Consider the following 26447-nt stretch of genomic DNA (forward strand, 5'->3'; position numbering starts at 1 on the left):
CCTTTGTGGTCTTGTCCTGGAAGACAGCTTACCTCAAAGGGAGTTTTTCTTGATTGGTTTTCAGTTCTAATAGTTAGAGACCCTCCAATGTCCTCTCACTGTTTTCTGTATTTCTCATGGAGCAGTGCTCACACAGTCCCAGTTTCCTGTCTGTGGAATGGGAATGGTAGTGTATGGTATCTTATAATACATATGGAATTATGAAACCCAGCAAATCCCACTGTGATCCAGTATTCTATGCCACTTAACAAAATAGATTTATGTCTCTGAGCAGACATGTCCCTACAAAGATCTAGATTTCTGTCCTGCCTTTAAACATTAATTTTCATCTTGGATTTGGATCCCAAGCTGAACAGCTGGAAACTTCCAGTACAATGAGATACTTGTAGAAATATCTTTTATTGTGAATGCAGGAAGTATTTTGTAATATTTTGGGGTTTCGGGCAGTTTCAACACTCTGTATTTACAGTTTTTCTCCATTCACCTTGGGAAGTTGTTTTCTTCCTGTTGTTTTCTTGCTGGCTGGATTTCCTTGTTAGAGAGAATCTCCTTTGCTTCACAACAGATCTGCAGATCCCAACATGTATGTGTAACTCCAGCTAAAGCAGTTCCATGTCAGGTTGACTTGACCTGCAATAGTTTTTATTTGTTTAGACCTGACCTGAACAATTTTCAGATCATGTTGACACTGAGTTAAATGCTTTGCTTCAGCTTTTCTGAGGGAAAATGGAAACAATTCAGGAAAATCAAGCTTTTCCTGGGGGCAACTCTGTCTTTGTGAAAAACAAACTTGGTATTAAAAAAGAAACAAATAAAATGGAAATTTCTCAGTGGCTTTACTTGCTGCACTACTATATCTAAAAGAATATTATTTCAATCCACAGGAACAGTAGTGTTTGAATTCAGCATTACACTAATATAGAGGTTTATCTTCCACCACCAAGTCAATATTAGCCAGCTGCCAGCTAGTCTAGCATGATGTGAGACAAACCTTGTAAAACTGGAGAGCTTTACAAAAACCAGAGTGGGTGACGACCCTAAAAATTAATACTTACTAGGCACTGTACAGCTGAGAGACTGGCAGAAACAAAAACCATGGATCTTTCTGTTGGAAGACATATAAAATTGACACTGTGTGATTTTATAGTGGTTTGTAGGATTTACAAGACATACTGCAAAGTAGTACTTGCTAAAACTACAGTTCAAGATGTCTGGAAAGAAAAATATCTGCAGGAATGGGGAAGAGCAGAGTCAGCTGTTTAGGAATGGCTCTCTGGGATGCCTTGGTGGGGTGAATAAGCGGTGATGTGGTTTGGTTGTCAAATGCAGCAGTAGAAGCAGAAGGTTGGGGTGGTTTATAACTTAATTCATCTTTGGAGGAGAAAGACTTTGCTTTTATACTTGAAGCATGGATGTAATATTAAGAAGGGCTAAATGTCTACAAAGCTCAGTGGCTGACTTTCTGAAGTGTCAGCTGACGTTCACCTCACAGAAGTGACTGCAACGTCAGTGTACTGCTGAGTGGCTTTCACTGAAGATGTCTGCCATGTCAGTACAGCTGAGCCAACTTTTCAAACCTGGTATTTTTAATCTATTCCTTTTTGCTAAAGGCTTTTCCAAAGAGGATCCTGAACTCTTCCCTTACACCATTCTTGTACACAATTGAATTAAATCTTCCCCTACCCTGGAGACACGGGGAGTCATGGTGGTCCTTGGGAACCAGCTGGCAGATGATGCTGGTACTGGACGAGATTATATTCCACCAACAGTGCTCCATCATTCTGCCTTTTGTTATGTCCAAATCTCATCAACCCAGCAGTGTGAGGGAGCAGAAGAGCTGATGGATGAGACCTCTTCTCATCACCACATGGGTGTTTCCACACCACCTGGCCCATTAGGAAAAAGACTACTTTCTCTTTAACAGATGGTGGTAGTAAGACATGAAAATTAAGACATATTTTCATTTGATATTGGAATATCATGAGCATCAGTTATTTTGGGAAGGAGTCCAAAAAATACTTGGAGAGAGTCTAAAACTGCAGATGAATCCACAGGTTTATTTTATTGGGTGATTTCTGTTCTGCCAAATATTTGTAGTGTAAAGAAATCATAAAAATTGCTGGTGGTCCTCGCCTGGCGGGTGCTTCTCACATATTTGAGACAGTTGTATGAACTGTGACAAGAATGTTTGATCTATTAGCTTAAAAACAAATTAGAGTCTTCAAGAGAAATAAATGAACTATAGATGGTAGAAATACATTTCTCTTATCTTAGAGAGACCAGGAATTTTTGCCCCCAGGCTTTATTTGCATTTAATTATCACAGTTTGGATTTCCTCTACTGCATGCATGGAGGTTTAGTCTGTCTTGTTCTGTCCTCTGTTCTGAAATAACATTAGTACCTGTTAATGATTATCATTGCCAATTATATATTCTGGTTACATGCACATTATAAGAAATATTGGTTTGTTTTAATAAATCTTCAAAAGGCAGCCTAAACCTGTGCCTTATCTCCTTTCTGCTTTGTAATTTATTTATTTTTATGGTTATGATATATGAAAGACTCTGCATGCTCCCAGGGACTGTGAACGGGTATCTGCTCAGAACTTGAATACTGAAATGACAGGCAGAAAAGGTTTTATTTAACATAACTTTCCAAATGAAGCGATGGGGTCATGTATCTCAAAGATACAGAAAGAAGTGTGGAATACAGGTCTAGAAATTCAAAGACTCTGCTATATGCATAAAAGAGAAAGAACTGATGAACCCATAGTTTAATTCAATGCGTACTAAGCTGCAGAACAGCTTGTGCTCACATTGTTCCTTTTTTAACTTAGATTATTTTTTGCTAGGATAATAATTTCACTGTAGTCCTGACCTGGCAAAGGACTGATTGCCTCACTCCCCATTGGTCTGTAGGCATAAGGATAGTTCCCTATAAAAAGATTTTCTCTGCATTTTTAAGGAAAATTTTGTTTTGAGTTGTGCAAACTTGATATTTATGCCATTTGCCCATGCAGATTATTTTCATTTGCTGGACCAGCACCGAAATGTCCACTCCAAGAGGAACTCTTTAACCAAGCATTCTTTATGTGGTCTTCAATTAATAAACAGGAATACGCCTTTCTAAACCTGTGGCTAACGATTTTTCTGCTTGCTGCTACTGTATGTCACCTAAATGAATGGGGCATTTATATACTGTCCTTTCATCTGGGATATCAAAGCACTTTATAAATATGGACCAGTGGCTCTGATGTGCAACCACTGAACTGTGGCTGCCTTGGAGGTGGCATGCGGTTGACATTTTGGCTGGCAAAGCACATTTGAACATCAGAAACTGTTGGTTTCCTCAGAAAGGCTCAGAGGTGGGGGGGGGTTGAGACTATCTGAATTACCCTCTAACACATACCTGCCCCTACATGGGAAAGCCACACCACTGCCCACCTTCCAGTGAGGTAAAATTCAGTCTTGGCTAAGAGCATGACCAAAGGATCTTCCATTACTGGATCACTGGTTTTATTCAATCCCAAGACCATGACTGTCCAAAATTATTACCATATGGGAAGCTGGTAAATTGCCACAAGAAAATGAGCTTGGTGGTCCCAGATTAGTTTCACATGGACAGGTGTCTGCACCACAAAGCCACAGTCACAGCTGCTGCCAGCTGCTGGTGGGTTTCAGAAGGGAGGTCCAGCACTGCTGGGCAGCAGTAACACCAGTGGTTGTTCTAGAGATGGCATATCAGGGCCAGAGAGATGAGGCTGTTTGTGTCTCTTTAGGTGTTGCTTGACCCCTCCCATTTCCTGAGCTGTCAGTGATCTTGTGTGATGCTCTCCATCATTGTTGTGGCAGGTGCTTTCTCTTATCTTCACACAGAAGCCCAGTCCTGGCCCTGCTTCCATCCTGATAAAAGGATGCAACAAAAAACTTCAACAGGGCTTATGTGTTGAAGGTGTTAAGTTCAGACCACACAAGTAGGCTTTAACGTCTTTGGTACAGCTTGGAAAATCCTCCACAGGGCTGGAAGGGCCTTCTGGGTCACTAATCCCAACCTCCCGCTGCTGCAGGCTTTCACTTTGCATAATCCTGTAGAAAAGCTGACTAATCTTCAAAAACATGGACAATCACAGGAAACCTCAAAAGCTCTCTATATAAAAAAAGTGTCAAATATGTTTTGCACCCCTCTAACACCTTTCATCCAAAACTTGTAACGAGTTTTGCAAACATGGAGTTAAGAATTGCCATACCAGTAGGTGGGAAGAATTATCAATTATCCTTACTGTATTTGAGAGGAAGAATTTGAAAGACAGCAAAATTATGAAGCAAATCCCCATTCTCATTCAGACAAAACTCTTAGTGGCTTTGGAGGTTGGCTCCAATGGAGATATCCAAGACCATCCAACCAAATCAATTAGACAGGAATTAAAACTAGTGTTCCTGACTGTCTTTTTATCTGCCTTTTAAGCACTGAAGTGTACAATAGCTCAAGATTTTCCACCTGTGCATCTCACTATTTCTTCCAGAAGAAATGGATACTACATCCTATTTCTTCTATGAAATAACATGAACATCATCCTGAAACATTCAAGGCCAGGTTGGACAGGGCTCTGAGCAACCTCATCTAGTGAGGATGTCCCTGCTGATTGCAGGGGGATTGGACCAGATGACCTTTAAAATACCCATTTCAACTCAAACTATTCTATAATTCTATAATTCTGTAATTCTATAATTCTATGATGTACCATAGCTAAGTGTACTCCAAGTGGGCAGGAGGTTCTGTTATAACAAAGAGTATCAGCAGCAGATTTTAAGATTTTTCTTCTAATGTATAGAAAATACAAATGAATCAACATAGAGAAATTACCTTTCTGCATTTCCACATCATCAGAAAGATGTAACTGAGTTTATCCTCAAACTCCTGAAAACACACATTCCTTCTTCAGGGAGAATGGATCCTGATCAATGTACTGTTCTCTATGTGTCATGGAAATGTTTTGCCTCCATCTTGAAGCGAAATGCTTCAAGAGAGCCCTCAGTCTTATTCACTCTTGGTTGAATTTGACCGTTCTGGTTTTCTAGCACATTTTTTGAACTTGTAGTAGTAGTAGTAGTTGTTGATGGCTAAGTATGGCCCTGGAGCTATTTATCAATCAGCAGATGATGGTGGAATTGTCAGGAATATTAACAGCATTAGTAAGTGGAGAAACTAGTCCCCACAGCGTTGAAACACCAAGGTGCTTTCAGGTTATTGGTGCTAAGATAATTGTTTGGGTCCACCTTTGATCAACACATATTTTAGGATTTTCTTAAAATTTGTTACTTTAACAGCTGATCCCACTCCTACTGTACAGTGGATAAAAATCTATCTTTTCTTAGATTTTTCTAAGCATTTAAATTGGCTTGCAGGTTCTCTAAATGAATCTAATTTAACAGTGAAAGAGGGAATGCATGCTCTCCTTATCTCCTGTGCAGATTCTATATTGGCAAAAGTTAGTAAAACTGTGCTTGCAAATTTGTCCATAATGTAGTTGGTGTTGAGAGCTCAAAGGAGGAGGCAAAATTCAGGATAAAGAAATGCCAGGGCCAAATGCTGATATACCTGCCTGCACTGAGAAGCATCAAACCCAAAGATTTGCTAGACTTGGAGTAAGAAGCTGGGAAGTTTGAACCAGCACATTTCAGATGACAATTCAAAAATCACGTTTAACTCATGCTTCTTTCCAGGGAATACTCCAATAACATTAAAAAGGAGATGTTAATGCATGATGTACTCAACAGGACTGGCAGACCTTACCTCAAAATGCTTAGTTTCACTGGCATCTCTCCTGGTGCAATCATGTATTTTTGAGCAGTTTCCTCTTTGAGATTTTTGTTTGCTGTTTCGTTGTTTGTTTTTTTCTGTGACACATTAACTTTACTTCTCTGATCAGAGCCATTCTAGTCAAAGATAGACATGGACCTTTGAGTATTTTTATTAAGGACAAATTAGGGATGCTTTAATTGGGGTCATGTGCTCATTTCAGGGGTCCTAAAAATTAAGGTCCATCTCTATTCTGGAAAACTCAATTTCAGGCAGCTTTTTCACAGAGGCAGCTCCCATAATTCTGTGTCTCCCAGCTATGTTTTTAAACAATTTACTGCCTTTGGGCCATGGAGAGCCAAGATTAGTACCAAATTTGGGGTATTCGCTTCACTAAATTGTGAATGCCCTGAAGATTGCAGTGCTTGGATTTTTTTATAAATGACAGAATTCAGGATAATGACAATGTTGGTGGATATATCTCAACTGACTCACAGCACCACTCCACATTTGGATGCTGATTCAAACCCCATCTCTAATTATAATGTCTCAAGGACTGTCCAAGTGCATTACCTCCTTCTGTTGTTGTACAGAATGTGTTGGGCTGTGTAATTCAGTCCAAGCCTCTGCTACTCTTACAATGAGAGTGTGAGTTGTAATGTGAGTTGTGCAGGGATGATTTGGGGTTCTCTTGATCATTTCCAATGGTGTAACCATTTTCCCAAGGCCCAGAAAGACTGAGCAGAGATGCTGTCTTGGAATGGGCTTCTTTCTCTGTGATGATTCAGTTAAACCTATGGAACAGATGTATAGACGGACACATAGTGGTTTTGTGTTGGCTGGGTTTTTTTCCTTGCAAGACTTAATGCTTTCCCTTGTAAGTCAGGATCCTGCATGAGTTTGTTTCCCTGTTGAGTCATTTATGAATTTCAGCAACTGCACCTTGGCTCCTCCACATCTCCCCTTCACCAGCCTGTCTCTCCTCACATTCCTGGCGGCATCCAGGCTCCTTCTGACCTTGTCTCCTTATAGTCCTGGTGTAGCTGACTACCCAGTTGGCTGTGCTCACAGCTTGCTGTCTGTGTTAAGGACAAAATGCTGTCTTTTTACAGCTCAGTTTCTTTCCATAAAGTTAATCAAGCAGCCTTCCTTTTACAAGGCAGCAGACCCTTTGGAATTTCTTCCTTTTGGCATGCTGAAGATTCCCAATGCTGCCAGGTTTCCCCCAGGATAGAGAAGCTTCTTGACCTGGAGAAGAGCTGTTCCTTAACAAGGTACATGTATTGTGTCCTTGGAAAACTTCCTCTTCTCATTTAAACATGTTTTCTTTTAAACATGTTGTCAGGGATATCTGTGTGTTTCTATTAGAGAGGAGTCCAAGCCGTGAGACTGGATCTAAACTTAGTCAGACTCTGAGGTTTCTTACAGTAGGGAGTATGAACTTGATGTGTGCTTTTTGGCTGGAGCCACTGTCCTGTCTGCACAGCCTAACACAAAAAGCATCACTGGGCTGTTGGGGAAGCTGCTGACACAACTGAGAAACTCAGTGGTAAAAGCTTGTCATCAAAATCAACAAACCTGAAGGCAAATGGGAACCTGGTGGTGTGAGTAATCATTACCCCTTGCCCAGCCACTTGGAGAAAACTTTCTCTTCTCAATAATCACCAGGTTTTATGAAAGAAAAAAATGAATTGCAGATGAAGCACAAAGCAAAATGTCCCTGCATTCCTCTTACTGGGGCAAAAGAAAAAATCTCCTTCTTTGGGCTTAGTTTGTGCATGCCTTTGCTGTGTAGTGAGCTGCAAACGGTGGCCTCTCAGTTCATTAATTGACAAACACCATCCTCTAAACATTTCCAGGCACAGTCATTTTCTTTTCTCAGGTTTACTCAGTGGTTCTTACTGAGGTTTACATTTTTCCACGCATGTGCTGAGAATAAACTTGCCTCTACAATCTCACCTCTTGTGCTCTGAGAAATTTTGATAATGTAATTCATAAGCAGCTTCATTTTCTGTGTCTTTCTCTATTTGCAGCTCTCTTGGCTTTGGCTGTTTACTACTCCCTTTACAGCAAACTGCCCCATTTCCCAAATACCGCAGGACTTTCTGAACTGCAGCATTTCATTCCATTTGTCTCTCTTTTTAAGAGGCTGATCTGTCTTAAAGAAATTTTTCTCATTTAAAAATAATTTTGCTGTGGTTTTACAGTCAGCATGGTTCCCCCCAAAAGAAACAAAAAATCCCTGCAGGCCTATTTCTTCTCCTTCTCCCATGATTACACTGGTGTAAATGACACTGGTGCCAATGGAATTATTCCTGTTTTACACCAGTATAAAAGAGACCAAGTTCTGAAAGATGGGACATATTCAACATCTTCACAAAATCATATCAGGGACTGGGCAGAAGGGTATCTCCATCTATCAAAAGGGAACTCAAACTGCTCTTTCATCTTCAGTGTCTCAAATAGAGGAATGTAATCATCCACCAGGACACAACAACCCCCAGGGTGAAATCTGGCGATGCATTTAACATGGAGAAAAGGCAAAGGCAGCCCAACACGGCCCCTTAGGAATGGGCCCAAGGAATACAGTGTTCAGCTGAAATTAGTGTTACTATTTGCCTCGTGGAAATGCTTGGGAAGCCCAGCCGAATTCAGGGCTCCAGCCTACTAGAGCAGCTGCAGTGAGGGCAGTCTCTGTTCCCCAGCGCTCGCAGTCCCAGTGACAAACAGCAATCAGACCGCGGGCCAGCAAGAAGTGGAGCCAGGCAGAACTAAAATATCCCTGTTGGAGTGCGGTCCCATGAGGACAGTGTTATGTCTTACCAGAAACAAAGAGAAGAGCACATTTCCAGTCTCAAAGACTTCTCTGTCCCATTAAGGAAAGCTTCAGACTACAATTAGAAAAAAAACAAGAAAAAGAGACATAGCCACAGCGTGCCAGTTTGCATCCAAATGCAGCCTAGAAAAAGCAGTTGCGCTCCCAGGAGAAGGCTGCTAGCACCCTCTTGGACTGGTGGCTCCAGCCACTTCACTCAGGAGGGTGGGAATGTGACCCTGGAGAGAGACCATCCCTCCCCCAAACCCAGAGCCACTGGATAAATATTGACTCAGAGTGAGGAGTGGTTGAATCACTCCTTCCTATCCTAACAAGGTGTTTCCCACTGCCCAGCGAGTGTACAAGCCCACCCTGCACAGCCCAAAATATCAGACAGGAGTTGGTGCCCATGGTGATCAAAAGACATGGACTCAGACAGAGAGACAGAGCACCTCTGTTTGGGTAGGGCTGACGTGTTTGTTTGCTCTCAGAGTGGGCAAACACCTCCTCCATTTAATTATTCGGGAGGACACGTGGTGGGAAAGATGGATAGGTGGAGGGATGAGGAATTTGGAACCTCCTAGTGCAGTTCTTCTGTTCTTATCACATCTAACACCCCTCAAATTCTGTCTGTTGTTCCACAGCTGCTGATGGTGTGGTTTCATACACCAGTTAATGGTACAGCAAGGGCCTGTGTTCATGAAATCTCTGCCCCAAGAGGCACTGAAGTAAGTGAATTTGTAGAAAAGGGTTGGAAAAAGTCCAATTGTCTCAGTTGTCCAGCTGTTTCCAACTCAGGATTCAACCTGGGTTGGATGATTTGGGTCATAACTCTAAATCTCTTCAGTTCATGATCTAAGGGTACTAAAGTAAAGCCCAGGAAAGACCTGGGAGCCAAATGGTAGTGACCATTGACTGGAGCTGTGAGTGGGTGTCATGAAATTTTGGGTGGCTCCTAGCTTGTGTAATCCAACTGGATACAAGGGAAGGCTGAGTTCATTGTTGCAAGTACAGGTCTGGATTTCATTTCATGTCTGCTACAGATTTCCTAACTGGGTCACCATGCTAGCCTGGAACGCAGGCATGATATGTTCTTCCTCCACTGAGATGTTACAGAGCTCAGGATTTGATAGTTTAAAAACTGGTTGAAGATCTCCCAGGAAAAGGATGCATAAGAAAAAGCACGATATGGATCTCTTTATATACGCTATGCTACCAAAAGTGTATTTATGTATTTCAAAACTGGGCACTGGGTTACATTTTCATTCCCCAGTACAAAGGCAAATACATTCCAAACAAAGCAATGTTGTTTCAACAAAGCAAGGGTTGAAATCTCTCCAGGGCTTCATTCTGTCTCATTTAGATCGGGCATAAGATCTTAAAGCAGAGTTTAGTGGTCGGCCGATCATGCTCCTCTGGGAAATGACAGAGTGGTAATTCAAAAGGGGTAGTGAAGTACAGCATTGTCTTGGTCTGCAGGACTGTTCTTCAATAAAACCAGCGTCTCACCCGGCTTACAGGAGAACATTTTGTTCCAAAGGAGCTGTGGCTCTTCAATAAACAAAAGAATTCACCTCCGGCTAGACTTGGGTGTAAAATGAAAATGTTATTGGAGACAAAATGTCTTTGTGAAGACAGCATTTCCATGATGCCTGCCACAACTGCCTGGGCATATCGAGCAGTTGACGTGAAAGAGGATAAAAGGTACATCTCCAAGGCATTGACTCCATGGGCATTTAAAACTTCTGTCAGGCTTGGGAAGTGGTTTCAGTCCAGGCTGGGAGCTCTGAGGAGGGGATAAGCAGCCTGGGTCCTGTCTGGCCTTGGGCTGGCACTCACCCTTTTTGTAGTAAGGACTCAGATTTGATCAGAAGTGAGTTGAATCTTTCAGGGCTTTCCTGAAAGCCTTTCCTTGGAGTAAACAAATTCTCCCACATCTGACACAAGAGATTGGGAAAGCATCCCAGAGTATCTAAACACAAAAAAAGTATGAGATATTCCTCCTCCAGTCTGAAACTCCTGGTACACTCAGGAAAGTTCACAAACAGCAAAGGAGTCATAGGGTCATTCAGGGAAATAATTCATGTCCAGACTGGCATAGCTCAGGTGCTCAGATATGGCTGTCTCCCACTCAGATTAACTCTCCAGAAAAGATATGGTCTCTGTGGTTCCTTAGTGTATGAAGATGATAAAAATCACCTCAGGCTGTGCAGTTTCAGGGGATTTTTGCTACAAGATTATTTTCCTAAAAATGGCACCATGCCTCTGGGGATGAAACATACTGGGAAATATATGAAAATTTAATCAATTACGTGAGTTAGTTCCGACTTTTCTTGCATACTTACGGCAAGATCATTCCTTTGCCATCCTCACATCACTGAGGGGCTCTTTATTGTACAGTTAAGGTGTCCACTTTTAGCTCGACAAGCAGGTTTTTGCCTTCAAACTCTTAGGCAGAACAACAGCCAAGCTCATCTTGCAGAGACAGTCTTTTGTGGTGTGTCTAGTCATGGCCTCGTACTCAGCCTTTATTTCACCTAAAAGTTGCTCGCTGAGGAGAACCAACAACCTTGGATCTGCTCTAGATGGGACAGGGGACTTTCTGCACTCTTTTCCACTGTCTCTTCCATTTAAGTGATGAGTTTATACAGCTTGAAAGATGGTGCAAGATAAGGACTGCTAGACTACTGCTCTGCTATGTATACTCTAAGGCTTAGCAGAAACCTTGTGCTGGGGCAGTTGGATGGTAAATACCCAGGAGAATACAGAGTTCCTGTGTTTCAGAGGAGAACACAGCTGTGGCAAGCCTTTGAGAGAGACAAACCATCCAAAAGCACAGCATGGAAGAGGTTCAAGGTAACCCAGCCTGGATGTAGATTGTTTCATGAATCAGCCCAAGAAAAGCCATATGGTGTCTGCAAGAGAGGCCTGTCCACTGCTGGCTGGACATTGTCCTTGCTGGACTCTCTGTAGCAACCTGAAATCTCGTTGACTCATGTGAACCAAATTTCCAGACTTGACTCACTGGCTACTAAAACCATAAGATTGCCTGGTGTGTCTCATATTTTTCCTGGGAAAAAAACCAGCAGGAAAATATAACTATCTTTGGTTAATTAACATCTGAATCTGCTTTGAAGCCTTCAGAGAATATATGTTAAGAAATTAAACTAATCTCAAACCAGCAAAGAAAAATAAACCTAAAATATCTGGACCATCAAGATTTGTTTCTATAAATGTTCCTGCTTGCCTCATCCTGAGGTGCTGGAGCGTGTCCAGGGAAGGACAACAGAGCTGGGGAAGGGTCTGGAGCATGGGTTTGATGAGGAGCAGCTGAGGGAGCTGGGGGGCTCAGCCTGGAGAAAAGGAGGGTCAGGGGCGACCTTCTCACTCTCTACAACCCTCTGAAATAGGCTGTAGCCAAATGAGGGTTGACCTCCTCTTCCAGGTGACAAGGAATAAGATGAGAGAAAATGACCTCAAGTAGTGCCAGGGGAGGTTTAGATTGGATATTAAGAAAAATTTCTTCACTGAAAGGGTTGTCCAGCATTGGAGCATTGCCCAGGGAAGTGTTGGAATCATCATCCCTGGAAGTGTTCAAAAAATATTTAGATGTGGCACTTGGGGACATGGTTTAGTGATGAACCAGTCACTCTTAGAGTAATGGTTGCACTTGATGATCTTGGAAGTCTTTTGTAACCTTAATCATTCTATGATCCTTTGGTTTAAAGGTAAAAGATACACATCCTGTCTACTCTCTTTTGTATCTCTTAGTACTTGTTGAATGTTATGGGATCATAGATTTATTCTAGAGCCATGTGTGGCTGGAATTGCAATTGAAAAGGGTACAAAGAGTAGGCACACAAGTGGTTTTAGAGAAAATGCTCCTGGCTGATCAGTATCAAAAATTCCCTGCACAATGCAAAACAAAACTGAGAAACTCATTGCTGTAGGAGTTAATTGCCAAAACCTTGCCAAAGGATGAGAAAAGGAAAAAAAAAAAATAAAAGAAAAGAAACAGGAAAAAGAAAATAATAAAAAAATTATGTGATGTTTAAAATGCCAATAAGACCATAATAGGGGCATTTAGAAAGACAATAGTACTTATTAGGAAAAGAAAACAAGACTCTCAGAAGAATTACACGTGTTGGAAAAGTTGTCTGTTTCAAAACAGGAAAAACCCTTTGGTGTAGCTAATGGCCAGATCTGAGAGGTAATTACACACAAGCTCTGTCAGCTGCAGTCCATGCAGTTGCAGTTCATTTTGAGCCTGATTTTAAATCAAATCTGTTTTCCTCCATCAAGGTGATTGTTGATAGTGTAAACATCTGTCCTGGGCCAAAAACCTGATTCATTAATGGAACATCAGGAAAATTTCGTACAATGCACTAAGGTATAGCTGTTATTGAAGATTTTTTGATACTTCCTTGGAGGCAGCATTTAGTGACCATTGACAGAGGCAAAATACAAGGCAGTCTGAACAAAATGGTCTGAACAATTATACCACTTTCTTCTTCTTCCTGTTTTTTTTGGCTCTCCAGAAGTAGTTGTCAGTCTTATTTTAGTTTCAGAGGACCCAAAAAGTCTCCCAAGCCACTTTGCCATCCTTACTAAGTTGCTGGGAAGGGAGCATATGTGGGTGGAGGAGATGTTCTTGTGTGGCCACGGGAGGGCTGGGCTGGCAGTCTCCTTACACACAACAGATTTTTCTGCTGTCCCTTTTTTCTTTGCTGCAAAGGGGAGGGAAAGAATCTTTCCCCAATTTAAGAAGTTGTGTTAATAGAAGCACAGGGCAAAGAAGCCATCAGAGGGCTGCATTGGCAATGCCAGTTGATGGGAAAGATGAGAGTGTCCTTTGCTCCTGGCTCCATGATGGACTTCTGTCTAGGCATTTCATTTTTCATGTGCTTCAGTCTGGCCTCCAAAAAGTGCAGCCAGTGTGGGACTTGTCTGTGCAGTGCTTTGAGCACAGCAGGACAAATGTGTTAGGCAATGAGCACTGTCATGAGGAATTGCCTGCTGCCCAACAATATTACCTCTCCAACGTGCCTACCTCCTCTTTTCCCATTCCCTCCCCACACTGAGATGTCAGGGCATCCTCAGGGACTCTTCTGTTTTTGGAAATAACAGGAGCTGCAGAGCACTTCAAAAAGTCTGGCTCTGTCCCTTAGGTGTCAAAGAAGGACCTCAGGTTCCTGGAAAATCTGGTCCCAAATGAATGTAAAAACACACATTTTGTCAGGAAGTGAATAAAATCTCACTGAAATTAAGCCAGGGACAAAGATGAAAAAGCAGATGGCCCATGACAAACTGTGAGAACAAATTTGTTCGCATGACATGGGAATAAGTATGTACTCATAACAGACTATTACTCAAGAAATTTTGAAAGAGCACAACTCCACAGGAGTCATAATGGGATTAGTCACATAAAGCTCAGTCCAGCTAAGCCTGGTCTACTGTACCTGAAAGAAGAGAAACAGACCCCAAAACAGACCACAATTGAAAAAAAAAAAAAAAAAAAAATTACAAAGAGATGCACAAGTTTGTGAAGTCAGAAAAGCTTTTAAGTGAATTAAAATCTGTAGAGTAGGTCATGGATTATTATTTGGCTGCTTAAAAAGCAAGAGGCCAGAGGAAAAAGCCTTGCTGAAATGACACCACAAGTTTGACAGCACAGAGACAGAGTTGGGGTGTTTTTGGTGAAATGTCATGGACCCTGGAAGACACTTCGCCATGTGCTCCATTACAGCATTGTTCTTGCAACCTACAATTATTTGCAATTATTTGAAAAATCCCTTTAAAAATAAGCCACAAATGGGAGTAATAAGGCTGATTTGGAATACTCTGATCTAGGGGGCTTTTTCCAAATCAATATTTTGCACAAAACTCCTAACTTGAAAAGACATGTTTAATTACATAAGAGACACTTGTCATTAAAGGAAGCATTATCTTGATATATAATATATTTTGTGATTTTTCAACCTATGAAGAGAGGAGTGGGTTCCTAGGATACATATGTGATTTGCTTTATTTAAAAATAATTAACAATAAGCTTGCCTAATGCTTTTATGATTTTTCTATGCATTTCTAAGCTGCTCACCCAAAATCAAGTGAGTGTTCAGAGCTAGTTTAGATTGATTAATTAGTTAAAGGCTAGACTAGAGCCAAAATAATATCTAGAGCCAAACTGTGTTTCTGAGATCACATGCATGCAAACACCAATCCTGGAGCGCTCACACTGAGGCTTCTGTTCAGACCTACTCCACTGTCATGTCTTGTGGCCTCTTCACCCAAACCGGTGACTTAATCCCTCCTAAACTTGCTTGAAACCCTTCTTGACTCAGCCTGGCAGTGGGAAGCAATGCCATTCCATCTGAATCAAACCTGAGCAGCACAGGAGGGCTTGCTTCAGATTCAGGTCCCAAAGATGGGTTTTGTCCGTGCAAAGGCAGCGCCGCCCTCAGTGACGCACATGCTGCTCTTAGGCTTTCATTTACCACAAGCTGTTGGGACTTGAGTTTCACTTCTCACCAGAAAGCGGAGGCAGGAGTATATTTAGACTTTCTTGGGAAGCAGCTGCGAAGTGCAGGGGGAGCGCAGACGCACTCAGTCCCGCAGGCACACACAGACACCGACAGCTTTAGAGCAGCTGCATAAACCTGAGCAGAAAAAACACGGCACAGAGGCCTCCTGCAGGTCACTGTCTCACCAAAGAGGCTCATTTCAGCATCTCGGTATCCTTATCATTGAATCACATTATCACAGGATCATAGAACAATTTGGGATGGAAGGAAGTTAAAGATTTTCTCATTCCAACCTCTCTGCTCATTGCAGGGACACCTTCCACCAGACCAGGTTGCTCAAAGTCACATACAATATGGCTTTGAACACTTGCAGGGAAGGCACATTTTCTCTGAGCAACCTGTTCCAGTGCCTCACTAGCCTCTGAGTAAAAACTTTCTTCTGATGCTGAGTCTGAATCTCTCTTCTTTTAGTTTAAAATTACTCCCCCTTTTTCTATCACTATCTTCCTTCTTTAAAAGTTGTTCTGCCTCATTTTTATATGCCCCCTTGAAGTACTGGTTATTTAAATAAATTAAGTATTGGCACTGTTGAAATAGATTCCATATTCAGTCCTGACTCACTTGAAAGATTATCACCTTCTTAACCACAAGCTCATTCATTGAAGCACTCTGGGGGCTTTTACTCTCCTGTGTCTTAAACCTTCTCTCTATGGTTTTGTGCTTTCCATAGGAACACATAGGCAGCATTACCTATCTGCTATTGGGATTTGATAGGAAATTGGTGGTGCCAAGAGGATGGAGCCAAGCTCCAGTCTGTGTGCTCAGCACCACAGGACAAGTGGCAGTGGGCAGGAGCTGATGCCCAGGAAGTTCCACCTGACAATGAGGAAGAACTTCTTTCCTGGGCAGTGACCAAACACTGGAACCGATTGTGCAGAGAGGGTGGGGAGTCTGCCTCATTGGGGATATTCCAGAAATGTCTGGACACAATCCTGTGCCCTGTGCTCTGGGATGGCCCTGCTGGAGTGGAAGGCACAGACAGGATGACCCTGCTGTTGCCCCTTCCAGCCTGATCCAATCTGTGGTTCTGTGAAATGACTTGCTACCTATAAAGTGAGGAATCCAGCTCACCCAGCTTCAGTCATTTAGAAGATACTCAGCTCATCTAAGGTAGTTGACTTACCAGAAGTCCTGGGTGGGGAGGGATGCTTCAGAGCATGATCCTTCACCCCACTTAGGGACTTGATAGCTTGGAATGGCTTTACCCCAGAAGTGCTTCTTTCTTGATTGGAGCCAAGATGACGGCCTCATGCTAATGCCAGCTGAAGAGCTAATGTTAGATGAGCTGAATCTGTGGAAAGTCATGCTCCTGCTTTTCCCTCAAGGTTTCTTCTGCACAGACCTTTCCCTTGTTAGTTGACAATAGACTAAGAAATCAGTTTGCAGCAATTTGGCTGCAAGGCAGATAAAATCAGTAGTCAAACAAAAGCAGCTTAGATAGCCAAGACTGACTCTAAAGTTAAATACATGATCTTCTTCTACAGCTGAATGCATTTAAAATAACTTTAGTTTGCCATTCTCACAGGGCAGACCATTAATCTTTTGGTAATATCTATCATCATGAGCAGCACAAGTACCAGGAAATCCCCTCCTGGAGGTGCTGCTCTGGTCCCTTTCATTACTGAATTACCTGCCCTATATACAGTCCCATGAATTTTGGACACCCTGAGATCCTCTTGGAGGTGGCAGAGCAGAAATGTTCCCTCCTATTTGCAAATAGATAAAACAAGGATGTACAATGGCATTCCCTTGGGGAGATCCATAGTAGATCAGGAGGGTAGGGAATGTTTTTAAGCTGGGCAGTCATTTTTATGCACTGGTACAGTTCTCTTTTGCAATGTAGGCATTTTCAGATCATGACATCCACATCCAATTTAGTTATCCAACATTATTCTCAGCAAAGTGATAAGGACAAATCTCTCATTCTAGCAATAAAAAGGTGATGCTCGACTTATTTAATACACTGAATGTGAAGAAAGGCTTGGGAAATAGATAAGATGTAGACAGCTATGCTGTAGACTGTGACTGTGTATAGACAGACAAGCCAAAGATGACTTGGGGGAATGGCATGAAGCTGTATGAGGCGGGTTTATGTTGGATATTAGGAAAGGTTTCTTCACCCAGAGGGTGTCTGGGCACTGGAACAGGCTCCCCAGGGAAGTGGTCATGGCACCAAGCCTGGTAGAGCTCAAGAAAAACAACACATTCTCAGAGACATGGTGTGATTTTTGGGGTGGACCTGTACAGGACCAGGATTTGGACTCAGTGAGCCTTGTAGGTCCCTTCCAACTCTGGATATTCTGTGATTCTGTGACTGGAATCCCATCTCAGTAAAACAATCCTCCTGAAGGATGAGGCAAAGCTGCCTGTGCACTCAGTATAAAAGGAGTGATTCTTGAGGCTTCTCAGAGAGATACATCTTATGTATCTAAGCCTTCATTTAGGAGGCTTCCCCTCGATACACAGCATGGAAAATGCAGGGACTTCCAAGGAATGTCTTCACCAAACACTTTTAGCTCAGTTGTTTAGATGGAGTTGATCCCAGCCCAGGTTTTCTGAGCCTTGGATTCACTCCCCCAACTGGTGATATAAATTTTCTTCTAAGCTACAAGCTTGCCTTGAACAGTCAGTCTTTGCGTGTGGGAGTAGGCTACAGCATCCACCCAGCTTCTGTAGACTGGGTGTACTGGGGGATGCTGAATGACCAGGTGGGCTGATATCTTTAGGGAAGGTAACTGTACTTGTCTGAGCACTCTGTGTTCAACATCTCTCTTCTCTGCAGGCATCCATCCAGCCCCACTTAGTTCCAGCTCTGTCTAGATGTGGATTGAACACCCCCAGCAGTGACAGTGCACCTGGATGCTCCAGTTAAGACTCTCTTTCTGTGAGAGCTGTACAAAAAAAGTGGAAATAACCAAATACTAAAGTTGTGATAAGTTGCAATGAGGGAAAAAATACCAGCATTAGAGAGAAGAAAACAAAGAGAAACATCCTTTTGTATCTGATAGAGAACAGTAGTTGCTTGCTCCATGCTTCATCCTACTCAGAACTCCCATATAACTGGGCTTTCTCAAACACACCCCAGAAATTTTGACCTTGGAGAAAAAATTGTTGACACTGCTTTGGGCAGGGTTTGTGACTGGGCAGTCTGCAGAGGTCCCTTCCAGCCTCAGTGATGCTGTGATTCTGCAGTCTTTGGATGCTGAGCAGCTGGGTCAGACCCATCCCACCCATCAGTCACTCTGGGTTCTATGATCTGAGCATTGCAACAGCTCCCACATGTCCTGCATACACAAGGATCCATGTGCAGGTGTCCAGACACCCATGTGGAATTTCTTAGATGGAAGCGTGGGAGCCTGATCAAACTGAGCAAGTTGTGTTTAAAGGCTGCATGGTATAAATAAATCTTAAAGGGGGATTAGGGAAAAAACAAAGCTGTGGCTTCTGATAGGGAAACCACACTGATAGGGAAGGTTTCAGCCAAACAGAAGAGCCTTTGGTGTCCAGATTTTTGCCTCTGTCTTTGTCTGCATGAGTTGCTATTCTTTGTATATTAACCCCAGTATCTCTGACTATTTAAGAATCATTTGAGACAGTTATTTGCCACAGTGCTAAACCAGATTACATCAAGGTTTGTCAAGCTTCCTCTGCTCTCTAATGTATGGAAAAACATTACATTTAATTTGGTTTGCTCGGGCAGTGTGGACAGGGATTAGCCACACTATATATGGACCATAAACACTGTTCTGGTTAACACCACAGTGCAGCCAAACCTGAAACTTTCATCTCAGTCCTTGCAAACTTTGGTGGTTTGGATGGAAAAGGAACCTGTAGTTGAGCTGTGCTATATTTTTGTTTTTGTTTTGAAAAGACAGAGGTAAATCAATAGCACTTTGGAAGTCCAAAATCCAGCATCCTCAGCCCATCTCCAGTGGGTAGGGGGCGAGTGCCTGTGTAGGCAGGGACTTGTATTGGGAAGAAAGCCAATACACAAAGGAAGGAAACCATTTCAAGGAACCTGCAGTAACTCTCTATAAAAATCTCAGAAACATAAAGGCAGACTCAATTTTGTGTCATAATCCCCTCCAAGTAACATGTGTGTCTGGTTAAGAGCAACATAGTAGTCCCATGTGGGACAAAGATGGACTTTTTCTGGCTGCATGTCCAGCTGGTTTGGTATTAGGAATGACATGGAAAAACCTTTGCTTTTGAGTCAGAATTTCAGTTTGCTATCTGGAATACCAAAGCAGCCAGTAATAAAAATGGATTTCTCACATCAGATTTTTTAGATGCCAGAAATAATAATAGCACAGTGTTAACACCTCAGTACTTGGCTTTCTCTAGGTTGTTTTAACCTAGATAAATTTATTAATTTGTGTCTTTGTATCCACAGCAGTGCCTTAAAATTTGCACTTAATTGCAGCAAAAGTAGTTTTAAAATCCATCTCTCTTACACAGACCACTCCTGTAGCGTATCACCACCTTTTGTATGTGTTCCCAATGCTAAAATAAAGATGTACAGTGTGATATAGTAATTCCACATATACAAATCTTTGAGGCTGTTGCAAAGGTAAAATTTCCTATTATATTTCTGGCCTTCAGAATGATTGTAAAAATAGGATCATCCTTAGCATAAGGTATTTAGCAACTGGGCACAGTGGGTAGAGCACCTTAGACCATCATGTGGCTCTCTAAGCTTCTTTATATCGTCCAGAGGTTGCTCTTTCTTCCTATGCTGTATCTGATGGACTCAGTCCAAGCAAGAATGTTTCTAGTGACTTTAGTGGACATCAGATTAGGTTCTGTAACTACTTCCAAGAGGGCACAAATGTCATTCTGAGATGCCCAGTGTCAACAATTTATTTCTGTCTCTTCTTTTTTGATTTTCATATCTGAAGTTGCTGAAGGGATCTAGGCAGGAATATAGATTAAACTTTGATTGTGTGAACTCTGCCATGTTCCACACATTAAAAAAAAAATAAAAAAAAATTAAGGGTCTAAGCCATTAAGTCTAGCTCTTATTGTGTCTGGTGTTTAGCTGTCTGTTCAAATCAAAATGCTGAAAACTGGGACCCTCTGTAAAGCAGCAATTAACTTCAGCTGTGGCAGAAGCCATCTAGCCCTCCCATCTACACAGGACATCTGAGTCACTTAGAACATTAACATGGTTCATGGCTGGCCAGGAAAACAAGTAGGTAATTCACCAGCTAATTCATAGCTATGAGATGCCAACCAGAAAAATGCACAGGCCTGTCCACAGGCTTTATGAAGAATGAGAGTGGAAAGATAATTTACTTTTATAATATTTAGTTCATGCTTACCTACAATAGGCTTTTAGATTACATCTGTTCTTTTCTAATGGGTTTACAGGGAGTATCACTGCCAGCTGGTGAAATTTCCCCTTTCATCAAAGAAGGCTTGGTCCCATTGAGGGGACAGCAGGCAACAGTCTGTATGTAAGTACATGTGTGAATCAAGGCTCATGGTGTATCTTCCTTGCAGATTCAGATCCTTGCACTCCTGATGCTCCACCTGCTGCCACTTCACCACCAACTTCTGAAGAGCCTGGACCTTTCACAGCTCCAGCATCACCCTCCTGTTCCTCTGACACTGGTACTGCATCATTTTCACCACCGTTACCTGCGTGTGTTGCAGCCTTACATCCAAAACCACCTCCTATTTCACCATCAACATCCACTTCTGCTACCACTGTCCACCCTGGACTTCCTTCCCTTCCTGCCCCGTCTGCCTCTACTCCATCCCTTCACCCTGGGATTTATCTGCCGGTTGTCCCACCCAGTGGTGCCACCCACCTCATCAACTGGCTGCCCTTCCTCGCCTCAGCGACACTCGCCACCATTCAAGGCAAGGAGGAAGACCAGCCACCCATAAGCACAGGCTCCCTGGAAGGCATGAAGGCCTGCAGCAGCCCAGCCCCACACCCCTCCCAAGAGGAGAATCCCCAGGCAGCACCTATGGGAAGCAGCGCTCCGGGGGCTGCGTCCCCACCACCGGCTGCCCAGGCCGTGCCCGCGGGCTCCGAGGCGTCAGCGAATGTGAGCGACATCCTGGCGGAGCTGCGGACCATGAACAGCCACCTCTCCACTATTGCCCGAGCCCTGACCCAGCTGGCATCATCCCTGGCACCCCAGCAGGATGCTGGTGGCACCCCACCTCCTTAGTGCCAGATTTCACAGGGAATGGTATTTCCCAGAGGAAAGGGACCCTCCCCAAACCTGCCCATACCATAGGAGTGAATTCGCTGCAGTCACAGACACCGACCATGTCTCCCCAGTGGGTTTTTCTGTTTGTTTGTTTGTCCCTTGTAAATGGCTGCATATATTAAAAAATAGTTTTGTGGTCTTGTTAATAAAATTGTTTATATTTCTCGTGTTCCTGTCAGATGTGTTCCCTCTCCTCCTCTCACCCATTAACCACACGAGCACTGGTAGGAGCGGGTGAGGTCTCACTCAGAAAATGCTGGGAATCTGAAGTGGTGAGAAGCTGCCCACGAGAAAATGCTCGAGGAGGTGACAAAACCACTCTGGGCAGTGTGGGGGGACACAGAAAGGAAAAGGCACAATGGGACTCTGAAAAATTTTCCTGTTTATCCCCATCCATGTTGACTGGCACAGCTCTGTTGAAATTGGAGCCCTTCCCAATGCACTAAATCTCTGGGGTAATTGTAACTACCAGTGCAGGTACAAGCCATGATAAATTGTTCAGAATACAAAGCAGGGTAGTTGTCTAAGCAGCACTGGGGCTGAACAGCTACCAAACAGCCTTGTCCACCTCCTGCCCTCCAACAGAGAGAGAAGTGAAGGTGCTTAGCTCAAGTCAATCTGTCTTATTTGCCAGTGGTGCCTGGAGTTCTTCAAGGGCATAAACAGAGCAAGCTAATTTACAACAATTAACCCAGCACATGTAGATAAATCCTGACATTTCACAATCTTTCCCTATTGCCAAGGTGCAGCAGCTTGCCTAAAGGTGGCATTGAAGGTGTGAAACCTTAAACAATCCTCTTGGTAGGAGAAAAACCTCTTGGACATGAATTCAACATTTGCTCCGCCCAGATGTGTGACCTGTAGAACAGCTGGTAAGGTACCAGGTGGAGGCACCAGAGCTGGGAGATGAAGACTGGGTTGTGCTTGGAGCTGTGGAAGAGCCCCTGGAAAGAGAACTAACAGCTCTTGCAGAGCTGCTTTGTGCATCTCAGCCACAGTCTGCCCATAGTGCAAAAAGCCAGACAAGGTTGTCCCTGTCCACAGTGTCCCTGATCTTTAAGGTCCCTTCCAACCCAAATCATTCTATGATTTTATGAACCATCAGTCAAAATATCTTTTCCCAAAGGTGGGCCAAGCACAGTCCTGGTGGAGGCTGAGCCAGGCCGTGCTGCTGCTCTGCCTTTCATCCCAGTGGATTAAACCAAAACACATGCTCATGGCAAACAGAAGAAAATAAAGGTCTCTGTGAAGCTGTGTATGATCTCGCCGTAATTTAGCTACACAGCCCTCAGATATCAGGATCTGAGGCCATCACTAGGAAAATCCCAGACAAACAGACAGATCACTAGATAAGATTAAAGAGGAAGTATTCTGTCTATTTGCAAATATTTCTGTAACAGATGAGCCTAAGCCACAAAGATCGAATCAATATACAAACTTCCCCAAAGCTCAGGTGTATTTGAATTTGAGGTTTTGGTTACTGCATATGTATTTATATATAAACTTACCTATATTTTTTGAGTCTGTGCCTGAAAGACAAAGGAATTGTCCTGCTCAATTGTGGGGTTTTTTTCTACTTGGATCAGACATTTTTTCTTCTGCTGTGTTTAGCAAAAAGGTGAAAAAAACCCCAGCCATTTCATAGATGTCCTAGACTACCTTTTACATTTGTTTTTAAATATGCATTTTAACGAAAGGAGATAAAAGGAGTATCTTTTAAACATTCTGGCTTTTTATTTGTTCATTGCAGTTTCCTTAGACTGAAAAAGCAAAAAAAAAAAAGGAAGTTTATAACTTTTCCTCCTTTCATTATGAAATATACAACAGGAAACAAGAGAAACCTCTATGATAAAATAAATTTAAAGGAATATTTTTCATTTTTACCATCTTTCCCTCTTTCATCTTAGCATAACTAGTAAATAAATAGTATATTCTCCCACTGTTGATAGTTTTTCTTGATTGATCCTGCTGTTTTCCAGTAGTTACCTTTCACGGCATAATATTGATGAAAATGTCACTAGAGTTTTCTAGATATGTGCAAGCCATGCCATAAATTGAGAAAATCTTACTGAGCAGCTGCTGATGCTTTACCAACCAAGGTTAGAGCTGACTGCATTTAGGTGTAGGGATTTGAGAAGAGTTTCCATGGCATGAAAATCCAGAAAAAGCCTGAAAACGTTGCCTATATTCAGCCGCAAAGGCATCTATGTTCTTCGTTCTCAAAGATGCTATGAGTATAATCCAGCTGGCAGGGAGGGAAACCTGCTATTCCTGAGCCTCTTCCTCAAGGAACAAGATTTCTCTGGTGGCACAGCCAAAGAGATGCTGAACACCTTTGCAGTCTAAACTCTGAGCTGTCTGGTCCTGCAGCACCCTGACAACAAAGCTGGACCAGAGCCTGTAGCCACAAGTAGCAGCTTTTGGATTGATTTGGTAACCACTGCTGTCCCTCACAGGGCACAGCAACTGGCTGTGGGGCCAGTGGGGCCGACAGAGGCTGTCTGTGGGCAGGAGCAGTCCCTGCACGCTGAGCCAGCATGAGCCCAGCCAGGGCTCTTCTGATGCCACAGGTCCTCATCTGCAGAGTCTTCTGCAGGGTTTGTGCCAGGCCCATGTGAGTTAAAACCCAGCTCAGGTGGGTCTGGGCAGCCCCACCATAGCACAAAAGGGCTCCACTGCTGTTCTAAGAGGGGGTCCTGCCCACAAGTTCCTCATTCAGCAAAGTGCATTGTTCCCTACTCAGTGTGTTCAACATTTGTGTCCTTTGGGTATTACTCCCTCAACTTCATTAAACCACTTAAACACTGCAAGAAAAAAGTGGTTGTTCTGACTGCATTGCTTTGCTGGCAAAAGTTTGACTCTATCTCAGGTTTTGGTTGCTCTTCTTGGCTCTCATTTGTCCCCATCCCCATCCATCTTGGTGCTACCAGCCCTACTGCAGCTCTGTGTGTGCTCAGCAGTTTTATTGGCACTGCTGAGCTGCTGCTCCACATGTGCTATGCTGTCAGGCAAAAGATGGAGTGCTTATAACAAAAAAGTCTCCTAAAGCCCCTAAAAGTGGCAGCAGAATGGCTGAAGAAAGACAGAAACCCCAGTAGAGCTGGCACTGTGTCCCCATAGTTCCTCAGCACCTGTGGAGATGACAAGCCCAGGTTGCTTTGACGTGCCAGAGCCACACAACCCATGGCAAAGAGTTGAAGAGACTTTCTTCTCTAAATTATTCATTTTGATTCTGCTCAAAGCATGAGGGGCTGAAAGTTACAGTGCCTTGTTGAGTGCTCAAAGTTCTGCGTAGAGAAAACCTCATCATTTCATACTCCAGGGGCTCTTAAAATATTAAGTGACATTTTCAGTTGCTCCTTCTTTCTCTTCCACAGCCTTGTTATTTTCCAAGGCAGTAATTTATAGGAAAAGATTTATTTAAAAATTGACAGATGCTGCTTTGCTTTTCTACTAAAAAACCCTGAAACACTCTGCATGAAAAAAGGTAAAGCCTGGAGCTGGCATTTCTCTGGAAATGTAAAGGTGGTTGTTAGAGTCAGTATTGTGATCAACACAAGCCCTTGTGGCCTCCCTATCAAAATCCCAAACACATTGATCCACACTGATCTCATCTTTCACAGTTTCTTTCTGAACAAATATTGAAGGTGGATTTCAAGTCACCACACCTGAATCATCTAAACCTTGGGTTTGTAACTCCTCTACTGCCATGGGCTTTCAGTGTGCTGCTCATCTCAGCCTAAAAAAGGCATTTAAAATAGGCAGGAAGGCATTTGACTTCTGGTAATGCCCATGGCTCTCCCCAGACTATAACTGACTTGTGTAAGCCAAATGCTTGCCTTCTAGGTGGCTGAAAGTAAATGAAATAAATCCTGTGTTGGTAATTGCAGTTCATTTTAAACCGGTGAAACGTTAATATATCACATTTATTTGAATCACAATAGAAGTGTGAGGAACAGGAAGAGGGGAAATGGGAGCTCAGGAGAATAGGACTGACAGTAAAACTGGAATCCCCCTCAAAATATCTAGCTCCAGCCCCATGCCAGGAGTTATCCTGTGCCAGGAGAGCACCCAGAGGAACACCCAGGTCATTCCATTCTCCCAGAGGGTTAACTCCTCAGGATGTGGATCTGAAAGCTAAACAACTTCATGGGGTTTGAGTGATGTACTCAGTGTCTGCTACTCCAGCAGGAATTATTTAAGGAGGCAGCAGGCTATACAATATTGTACTAGACTGCAATTCAAGAAGGTGGGAGAAATCACAGGTTTACCCATGAGAAATAGGAAGCCGGGTGGTTTTTCACTTTGTTTTCTCTAGCACACATTGTTCTTCCTGTATTTGTACACATATTCAATGTAATGACACTCAAATCTCCCAGTAAAAATAATTTATAAAGAATCGTTGCTGGGGAGTGCATTCCTTCCCATTAGCCCAGCTGTGAGCTGGCAGCTCAGAGCCTGGGAGTGAGCTCCCTCCTCCACACAAGAGGGCTTTACATCACAGCTCTGTCTGGGAAGCACAAAGCAGGTACCCTCTGCCAGATGCCCCTGTGGACACCCATCTCTGCCCACAAAGCCATAGGGTCTATGCCTCCAGCTTCCTCCCAGACCTTTCACTACAGCATTTTGAAGAGTTTTCTGGGTTTCTGTTCAATTTGTTTTAGTCTGTGAGCAACAAACCAGGACACCTGTGCCAGGGACTGGCTGCAGCCATAACCACAGGGCTTTATCCTGAGCCCACAGCTGCCAGCCTGGTGAGAGATCCTCTTTGGATGCCACAGGCAGAAGGTGCTGCACCACCAGTGTGGGCACAGAAACCCTGATTGTCCCTGTCCTGGGCTGTGGGTGCAGTGGCTGTGCTGGTGTGTGGCTGTGCTTGGGAAGGGACGACAGAATTACCCAGCCAGAGTCAAAAGCCACATACCCCATACTCATCCCATGGGCTGGGGAGCCTCTGCTCACATCACCCAAGGATTCAATAGAAATGCAGGGTCTGCCCAGCCCCAGCTGGCTGTGGAGCTCACTGTG

General features: G+C 43.1%; 1 protein-coding gene across 1 annotated transcript in view; it reads left to right on the plus strand.

Moving 5' to 3' along the window:
• The window catches only part of RUNX2 (RUNX family transcription factor 2), a 157424-nt gene extending 135904 nt beyond the window's left edge, over positions 1 to 21520 (plus strand). Inside the window, exon 6 of the mRNA XM_058836066.1 lies at positions 20698 to 21520. Within this exon, the coding sequence (XP_058692049.1) occupies positions 20698 to 21377 (680 nt within the window). The 3' untranslated portion in view covers positions 21378 to 21520. The remainder of the gene's footprint in view (positions 1 to 20697) is intronic.
• The last annotated feature ends 4927 nt before the right edge of the window (positions 21521 to 26447 follow it).

Source organism: Poecile atricapillus, chromosome 3 (genome assembly GCF_030490865.1).
Source record: "Poecile atricapillus isolate bPoeAtr1 chromosome 3, bPoeAtr1.hap1, whole genome shotgun sequence".
Lineage (NCBI taxonomy): Eukaryota > Metazoa > Chordata > Aves > Passeriformes > Paridae > Poecile > Poecile atricapillus.